This window comes from Vollenhovia emeryi, unplaced genomic scaffold (assembly GCF_000949405.1).
Source record: "Vollenhovia emeryi isolate VEMERY1.0 unplaced genomic scaffold, V.emery_V1.0 DF939260.1, whole genome shotgun sequence".
NCBI lineage: Eukaryota > Metazoa > Arthropoda > Insecta > Hymenoptera > Formicidae > Vollenhovia > Vollenhovia emeryi.
In genome coordinates, this window is record NW_011967106.1 from 25290 (window position 1) to 34680 (window position 9391).

The 9391-nt window shown below is 30.8% G+C and overlaps 2 protein-coding genes and 1 long non-coding RNA gene across 3 annotated transcripts in view; all 3 read right to left on the reverse strand.

The window, feature by feature from the left end:
* LOC105559669 overlaps nt 1–3502 on the reverse strand; it is an 8582-nt gene extending 5080 nt beyond the window's left edge. Inside the window, exons 1-6 of the mRNA XM_012008155.1 lie at nt 3367–3502; nt 3107–3226; nt 2868–2985; nt 2264–2522; nt 1948–2064; nt 1795–1885 (exon numbers count right to left, since the gene is read on the reverse strand). Of these exons, the coding sequence (XP_011863545.1) occupies nt 1795–1885; nt 1948–2064; nt 2264–2522; nt 2868–2985; nt 3107–3154 (633 nt within the window). The 5' untranslated portion in view covers nt 3155–3226; nt 3367–3502. The remainder of the gene's footprint in view (nt 1–1794; nt 1886–1947; nt 2065–2263; nt 2523–2867; nt 2986–3106; nt 3227–3366) is intronic.
* A 1259-nt stretch (nt 3503–4761) lies between these two features.
* LOC105559705 lies at nt 4762–7814 on the reverse strand. The gene is made up of 5 exons (XM_012008210.1): nt 7586–7814; nt 7270–7386; nt 7117–7207; nt 5297–5436; nt 4762–4933 (listed from the first exon to the last, which is right to left on the reverse strand). The coding sequence occupies exons 1-5, from the start codon at nt 7735–7737 to the stop codon at nt 4762–4764; spliced, it is 672 nt and encodes a 223-aa protein (XP_011863600.1). The 5' UTR covers nt 7738–7814.
* A 240-nt stretch (nt 7815–8054) lies between these two features.
* Nucleotides 8055–8801, reverse strand: LOC105559670. Its single transcript, XR_001008765.1, has 3 exons — nt 8693–8801; nt 8433–8552; nt 8055–8307 (listed from the first exon to the last, which is right to left on the reverse strand). It is a non-coding gene; the product is annotated as an uncharacterized LOC105559670 (long non-coding RNA).
* Nucleotides 8802–9391: the final 590 nt, after the last annotated feature.

A 9391-nucleotide genomic window follows, 5' to 3' on the forward strand; every position in this document is an offset into this window, starting at 1 on the left:
CCCAATGTGCACGTGGAGGTTGCCGTTCGGATTTTGCACATCGTGTGGCCCTGAAGAGGGCCAGTGGTGTATTCATATCGAACATACTGGGATATGATGGGAAGAAGGCTGCGTGACTTGTAAGACCACACGATGTGCAAAATCCGAACGGCAACCTCCACGTGCACATTGGGTTACGCTGATGTCGACGGTAATGAACGAAAATACAAGGGTTACTTCAAAAAACTGTAACTTGGCGAATAAAAATCGCAGTAACTTCTTCTTTTTTTTAAATTGAAGGGAAAAGTACACACTTTTTGATACTTCGAGCAGAATTAGCGAGGAAAAATTTCCTACGCCCGGGTACCTGGCCAAAGTTGGTTAGTTTTTAGGTAAAAACATGTCCTTACATTTTAAAAGCTACAGCAGCGCAGATGCATTCGAGGAAAAATCTGGTGACTAGTTTTGAAGCTGAGAGTGCAAGCTTTAATTAAAAAAAACCGATCTTGCTACGATGATTTTTAACGGAGATATCGTCGGTAATGTCGAAAACACAAGGGTTATTTCAATGAGCTGTGATTTGGCGAAAAAAAATCGTAGGAACTTCTTTTTTTAAATTGAAGAGAAAGGTATACACTTTTTGATACCGTAAGCAGAACTGGCGAAGAAAAATTACTACACTCCGCACAGTGCGTCAAAGTGTGCAATTTTGTAATGAAAAAACATGGTCATGATTTTGAGAAAGTTCCGGGAAATGGGAAGAGTGAATGCAAATCCCAATAAGAGCTTCTTAAAGCAGAGGCTTTGCCCTATAAAATGAAAAAAACTTTTCAATTCGACCAGTTTTCGCGAAGTTACGCTTATTTGAAATTCACCAAATTTTGATGTAAATTTCTTGTTGCGTTATTTTTTTTGATCAGTGTATATTTATATTTTATATTAATATTAAGAGACTTTTTAAATATATATACGTTAAAAAACGGTAATTTATATTACATAGGGTGCTCCGCAACTTTTTACCGCCGTTCACTGAAAGATAGAGGGGACGAAGCCAAACAGAAAAGTCCTCTACCATTTTGCACTTGGAGGAATAGTTATCGAGATATTGACGTTCAAAAATCGCCGTATTAGCCCAACCTACTGGCAAATGTAAGCGCGCGGTGAGATGCGCCCGCCCATCGGCTGCCGCTCGGATCGGTGCGCGTCAAGAAGTACAGAGGCGCGATGTCGCGTGCGAGCGGTTGTGTAAGCGGTGGACGGACAGCAGCGCGCCTCCCTATTCCCCGCCGCGCACCGCCTCAAGCGGCGGCCGATGAACAGGCAGATCTCATCGCGTGCTTACATTTGCCAGTAGGTTGGGCTAATACGGCGATTTTTGAACGTCAATATCTCGATAACTATTCCTCCAAGTGCAAAATGGAAAGGCCTTTTCTGTTTGGCTTAGTCCCCTCTATCTTCCCGTAAACGGCGGTTAAAAAGTTGCGGAGCACCCTGTATAATATAAATTATCGGTGCATATTTAAAAAGTCTCTTAATATTTAATATAAAAAGGATTAAAGACATTTTTATCACATAATAAACTTCATCGATTGAGTTTTTATCTACTTATTTCTTAGTTAAATATGACAGTCGTGCCTACTCTCAATTCGTTCAGGTATACATGTATATGTATATGTATACCTGATATATGTAGAATACCACTGTCTCGCTGCCCGTGTCGTGGGCACGTACACTTGATGTGTCTCTTGATAGATTTATTATTAATACGTAATTTCGATTCAACCTTCACATTATTACACGAAACCGAAAACTTACTTGGAACAGATTGAAGCTAAAGCAAAGTACCAAACATCCTATCATCATGAATATCATAACCTCGAATGTGGATAGAAAATTTAGGCATAATCTTCAAAAACAAAAATATATTACTAAATATATTGCACATATATTATTGGTACAGATACAAACTTCATAGCTTGCTGATGAGTATCCACAGCACAAATTATACCTTCAATCATCCAAATCTTGTTTTTTAGTGTAAAATTTTGTAAAATATCGATATTTATTGCACGCTCGATACGATAGCTATAAATATTTACATTTTAATTACATAGCAACTCTCGATGTTTAAATTAAACAATTTTTCTACTAAAAATACATTTTGACACAAACTTTTTTTAAATAGAGTATGTTGTATAAAAATGTAACAAATTGTATATAACAAGGTATATGTATAACGGTTATTTAAAATATTAAAATCTTATTTCTATGATTATACTCGTACCTAGCAATTCTCAACATTCCACAGATATGCTTAAAATATGTAATGAGCATAATACCTATTCCCAACAATGTAATTATTCCGATGTAAATTACTGCGTTGATGTGCAACAGAATCAAATAAAAATACTTTCGCTGATCAATGAAATATTCCATAATGATTAAATAATATGGATCAGATGAATTCACTTGTAAATCAACATTATTTATATTGAACCAAATTTGAACTATAATAACACTACATATTGAGCAAATTCCAATTGCTAAAAGTCATAAAAAGATTTGTTCTTTAAACTCTTAATACATAAAATCGTTTTACGTATACCGTACGCACGTATTAAAAAATAATTTTTAATCTTATTTAAATCCAATTTTACTAAAAATTGTTCACTAACTTCCTATTTTATTTTATTATTAAACATATTTTCAATTTATTGCAAATGCACACACGTGATAAGTGCTTCAGACCCATATAATAAATTATATATAAGTATATGTATAAAAGTATTATAATATAATAAAATAAATTTCTCTCCACTTGATAGCTTATTGTCAGATATTAAATTGAAAATATAATTACATACAAAAATTAATAAATATTGTCTTACTCATAATTAAAACTGTGTAAAGTTTTGTACTATGACTATATTTTTCTATAATAGCAATTTCGTTTTTGTCCCTCAGTTTGTTAAGTATATGTTGAAGCTCCATTATTAAATTTTTCATCTGTTAATTTATCAACTTTTTATACTCTCTTTGTATATAGCAAAAAACTTTCTGCTATAAACATTTATTTGATAGAAGGGTTAATCCTATTTAATGGATACCCTGTAAGCCATCAACTTACAACTTCATTGTTAAGACGGAATCCATTATACTCTATTATGACTATCATAAAGAAAAATACGGAAGACAACACTTTGATAACAAGATTCCAAGTACAATTTAATGTTATTAATGGTGTCAGCTATAAATTAATAATAATCTTATTTAATTTTGCATATACAAAGATGATAAAAATAATGATATCTACAAAAAATAAATTACATAATTGCCATTGATATATGTCAAATATGTCATTTTTTAATAACTATACTCTAGCTTTACCTGAAATATAATACCTGTTAATAGAATAGCAGAGAAAAAGATAAATTGAAATTGAATACACTTGGATTGTCGGGAAGGCCATAAGCCAACAATAAGTAATAAGATTCTACATAGATTATAATTCTGTCCTAGAGATATCATCTTTCTATGAGCTTCAAAATATTACTGCGAAAATTGAACATCGACGGAGTTTGCATACCCCACTTTTCCTACAGGTTGATTTAATATTCCACATCTTTGTTTTTTTTAATTTCAAGATAAAAGCCTAACTTATAGTGCTTGTAATATATTATATTGTGCAAAAATTTGCTATTAGACTCAAACGCGCACAATTTGATGAGAATTTAATCAAATATTTATGCGATCGATTTGATGATAAAGGCAATTGGACAGATGTATTTTTCTCATGAAACTGAATTACTTGCAGGAAAACCACGCAGGCGCACTTCCTTTTTACAGCGCTAGAACTTCATTCTAGTGTACATACGCACTCATAAGAAACATTTGGTTCCCGTGAAGGATGTCTTTTAGCTTTTATTTTTGAAACCAAGTATATCTGATATCTAAAACTCATAAAAATAATTTCGTTACGTAAGTACATGTTTAAAATTTAAATTTGCAATCGGCGCAATTAATATTTTTAACTAATGCTTAATAGTAATGCGTTAACTCACTGTTAGCTATTTAGTTATTTATAATTATTTATTATTGGAAAAACTTTCTTTTTATTTCTTAATTTTTGTAATATGTTATTTATTAACATAAACTATGTACACTTAAATAGTTATGTAAGTGTTAATGTAAAATTAATTAATTAAGCACAAATTCGAAGGAATAAGGTACGAAAGAGACATGACAGGATGTTAGTGTCTAAGTAATTCTTATTTTAAATTTATTGCGAAGATATTACCTCAGCCAGGGTTTGAACTTGACCCTCTCTATTCTCTAGATAGGCATCTCATCAATTTGACGACTGTGATAAATTTTAGTATAGATGGTAAATTAATTAAGAATAAAGTAATCTGTTATTACCAAATTGCGCATGGAGAAAATCTTATATAAAGACAATGGAAAATATTTAATGATACGCTGTGTATACATATATGTTTATACATTATATAGGTTTATACCTCAGTTAATATAATAACCGATTTCAATACATTAGAAAAACTTGAGGTGTGTATTAATAAATCTCCTCTCTTAATAGAGAGAAACATTTATTTACATTATACGTTCAAAGAGTCTATCAATTTATTTCCTATGCATAAATACATTTGTTTATTTAATTATGTCCTCACCATGGTGTTATTAAATTGAACGTGTAGAACATATGACGGTAAAATAAGATACCGAAGCCTTTATTAGCTGTAGTTATAAATATTTTTTATTATTGTATCACTGTATACTATTTTGAAATATTTTAGAAAATATTACCATGGCAAAAGTTTCTATAGATGCGTCCAATACTCCACAGACATTTAAAGTAAATTCTTTGGATCCTCTTTGTAATAAGAACAGTAACATTTTTTGTATGTGTAACGGAGCTCTATACCACTGAACGTTGTAGCTACGAAATTATACATATATATGTAGATAGGGAATTGCTAACTTGAAATAAGAACTTTTCATTCATTCTTTTTAACACATAGTATATTATATATATTAGTTCAATATGTAACAGAGCACACGCACACGCGCACACACACATTTTAACATGTCGCATTCGCTGAAACAAGAAATGTTTCCATATCATCTGTTATATTCTAAGAATATACAGGATGTCTTTTTAATCTTAACAGGCAAATATTTCGAAAATATGCAATTTCATATTTGCATATTTTCGAAATATTTGCCTGTTAAGATTAAAAAGATACCCTATATAATAGAATCTATTATATTCTACGAATGTTCATAAGAGTGTTTCTCTTACACAGTATCGAATATATGATTATTATTGTTGGTTATGCTCTGTCCGACAAGGTTAGTTATAAATAGGTATAACATACTTATTACTGTATATACAGCCGGCAGTAAAAATTCATTGTTCGTAGATACTGCTATCTGGAAAAGCTAAGAAATTTTCTGGACATTATCAGTCTCCTACGATTACGTAAGACTTTTTAATTATTAATATAAATAATACACCAAATTTTCCTTTTTTGCACAGTTAAGATTGTACAAATAATTTATACAAGTTATTTATACAAAAATGGATATTTGTTATAAACTATTGATATAACATAAACCAACACGTCATGTATTGATATAAGTACAGAGCATCTCATTTTAATTGTCTCAGGCAAATATTTCGAAAAATACGAACAATTATTTCAGACAAAAGTTGTAGAATATGAAAGAGGACAGATAACATGTGTTTCATTTTGTGATTATCTTAAAAATCCCTGCCAAGGTTAACTATAAATTATCAAATGACAACCCATACTTTTTGTTGCACATTATTGCATCTACCATGTTTTCGAGATATTTACCTGAAATTAAAGTTATGGACATACTGTACATGAGAATTGTTCCCAGAACATACGGATACTTGGTGTACTGTTTATTACCTTTCTTTAAATGATATATAATTTTTATGTTAATTGTTTAAACAAAATTCTAATTTAATTCATATTTCTCATGTTTTATTGAACATATAACTTTTAGAAACATTTACTTGTTTTAATTTAATTCTTGTAACTGTCTGATTCTCTGTACCCTTTTTTGAATAGTTTTTGACTGCATATTTGCATTAGTTTTTCTAATTGTTGATACCGATATTACACACACCTACGACATGTACACATCTACGGTTGTACACCTATATACGTATATTTATACTTACACATACATATATTTATATTTTATATTAATATTAAGAGACTTTTTAAATATATATACGTTAAAAACCGGTAATTTATATTACATAGGGTGCTCCGCAACTTTTTACCGCCGTTCACTGAAAGATAGAGGGGACGAAGCCAAACAGAAAAGTCCTCTACCATTTTGCACTTGGAGGAATAGTTATCGAGATATTGATGTTCAAAAATCGCCGTATTAGCCCAACCTACTGGCAAATGTAAGCGCGTGGTGAGATGCGCTCGCCCATCGGCTGCCGCTCGGATCGGTGCGCGTCAAGAAGTACAGAGGCGCGATGTCGCGTGCGAGCGGTTGTGTAAGCGGTGGACGGACAGCAGCGCGCCTCCCTAGTCCCCGCCGCGCACCGCCTCAAGCGGCGGCCGATGAACAGGCAGATCTCATCGCGTGCTTACATTTGCCAGTAGGTTGGGCTAATACGGCGACTTTTGAACTTCAATATCTCAATAACTATTCCTCCAAGTGCAAAATGGTAGAGGACTTTTCTGTTTGGCTTAGTCCCCTCTATCTTCCCGTGAACAGCGGTTAAAAAGTTGCGGAGCACCCTGTATAATATAAATTATCGGTGTATATTTAAAAGTATATTTAAAAAGTCTCTTAATATTTAATATAAAAAGGATTAAAGACATTTTTATCACATAATAAACTTCATTGAGTTTTTATCTGCTTATTTCTTAGTTAAATATGACAGTCGTGCCTACTCTCAATTCGTTCAGGTATACATGTATATGTATATGTATACCTGATATATGTAGAATACACTGTCTCGCTGCCCGTGTCGTGGGCACGTACACTTGATGTGTCTCTTGATAGATTTATTATTAATACGTAATTTCGATTCAACCTTCACATTATTACACGAAACCGAAAACTTACTTGGAACAGATTGAAGCTAAAGCAAAGTACCAAACATCCTATCACCATGAATATCATAACCTCGAATGTGGATAGAAAATTTAGGCATAATCTTCAAAAACAAAAATATATTACTAAATATATTGCACAAATATTATTGGTACAGATACAAACTTCATAGCTTGCCGATGAGTATCCACAGCACAAATTATACCTTCAATCATCCAAATCTTGTTTTTTAGCGTAAAATTTGTTAAAATATCGATATTTATTGCACGCTCGATACGATAGCTATAAATATTTACATTTTAATTACATAGCAACTCTCAATGTTTAAATTAAACAATTTTTCTACTAAAAATACATTTTGACACAAACTTTTTTAAAATAGAGTATGTTGTATAAAAATGTAACAAATTGTATATAACAAGGTATATGTATAACGGTTATTTAAAATATTAAAATCTTATTTCTATGATCATACTCGTACCTAGCAATTCTCAACATTCCACAGATATGCTTAAAATATGTAATGAGCATAATACCTATTCCCAACATTGTAATTAATCCGATGTAAATTACTGCGTTGATGTGCAACAGAATCAAACAAAAATACTTTCGCTGATCAATGAAATATTCCATAATGATTAAATAATATGGATCAGATGAATTCACTTGTAAATCAACATTATTTATATTGAACCAAATTTGAACTATAATAACACTACATATTGACCAAATTCCAATTGCTAAAAGTCATAAAAAGATTTGTTCTTTAAACTCTTAATACATAAAATCGTTTTACGTATACCGTACGCACGTATTAAAAAATAATTTTTAATCTTATTTAAATCCAATTTTACTAAAAATTGTTCACTAACTTCCTATTTTATTTTATTATTAAACATATTTTCAATTTATTGCAAATGCACACACGTGATAAGTGCTTCAGACCCATATAATAAATTATATATAAGTATATGTATAAAAGTATTATAATATAATAAAATAAATTTCTCTCCACTTGATAGCTTATTGTCAGATATTAAATTGAAAATATAATTACATACAAAAATTAATAAATATTGTCTTACTCATAATTAAAACTGTGTAAAGTTTTATACTATGACTATATTTTTCTATAATAGCAATTTCGTTTTTGTCCCTCAGTTTGTTAAGTATATGTTGAAGCTCCATCATTAAATTTTTCATCTGTTAATTTATCAACTTTTTATCTTTACTATCTTTGTATATAGCAAAAAACTTTCTGCTATAAACATTTATTTGATAGAAGGGTTAATCCTATTTAATGGATACCCTGTAAGCCATCAACTTACAACTTCATTGTTAAGACGGAATCCATTATACTCTATTATGACTATCATAAAGAAAAATACGGAAGACAACACTTTGATAACAAGATTCCAAGTACAATTTAATGTTATTAATGGTGTCAGCTATAAATTAATAATAATCTTATTTAATTTTGCATATACAAAGATGATAAAAATAATGATATCTACAAAAAATAAATTACATAATTGCCATTGATATATGTCAAATATGTCATTTTTTAATAACTATACTCTAGCTTTACCTGAAATATAATACCTGTTAATAGAATAGCAGAGAAAAAGATAAATTGAAATTGAATACACTTGGATTGTCGGGAAGGCCATAAGCCAACAATAAGTAATAAGATTCTATATAGATTATAATTCTGTCCTAGAGGTATCATCTTTCTATGAGCTTCAAAATATTACTGCGAAAATTGAACATCGACGGAGTTTGCTTACCCCACTTTTCCTACAGGTTGATTTAATATTCCACATCTTTGTTTTTTTTAATTTCAAGATAAAAGCCTAACTTATAGTGCTTGTAATATATTGTGCAAAAATTTGCTATTAGACTCAAACGCGCACAATTTGATGAGAATTTAATCAAATATTTATGCGATCGATTTGATGATAAAGGCAATTGGACAGATGTATTTTTCTCATGAAACTGAATTACTTGCAGGAAAACCACGCAGGCGCACTTTCTTTTTCTCAATGCCAGAACTTTATTCTAGTGCACGCACTCATAAGGTACGCTTGGTTCTCGAAAGGGATTTTAGTTTTTATTTGTTCGACAACGGATCTATCTGCTAAAACTCATAAAACTGATGCCCTTTAATAAGTACATTTTTAAGTTTTAATCAATATATATATATATTGCAATCGGCAGAAATCATATTTTTAATAAATGTAAAATATAAATGTGTTAGCTATCTTAATAATTGCCTATTCAGTATTGA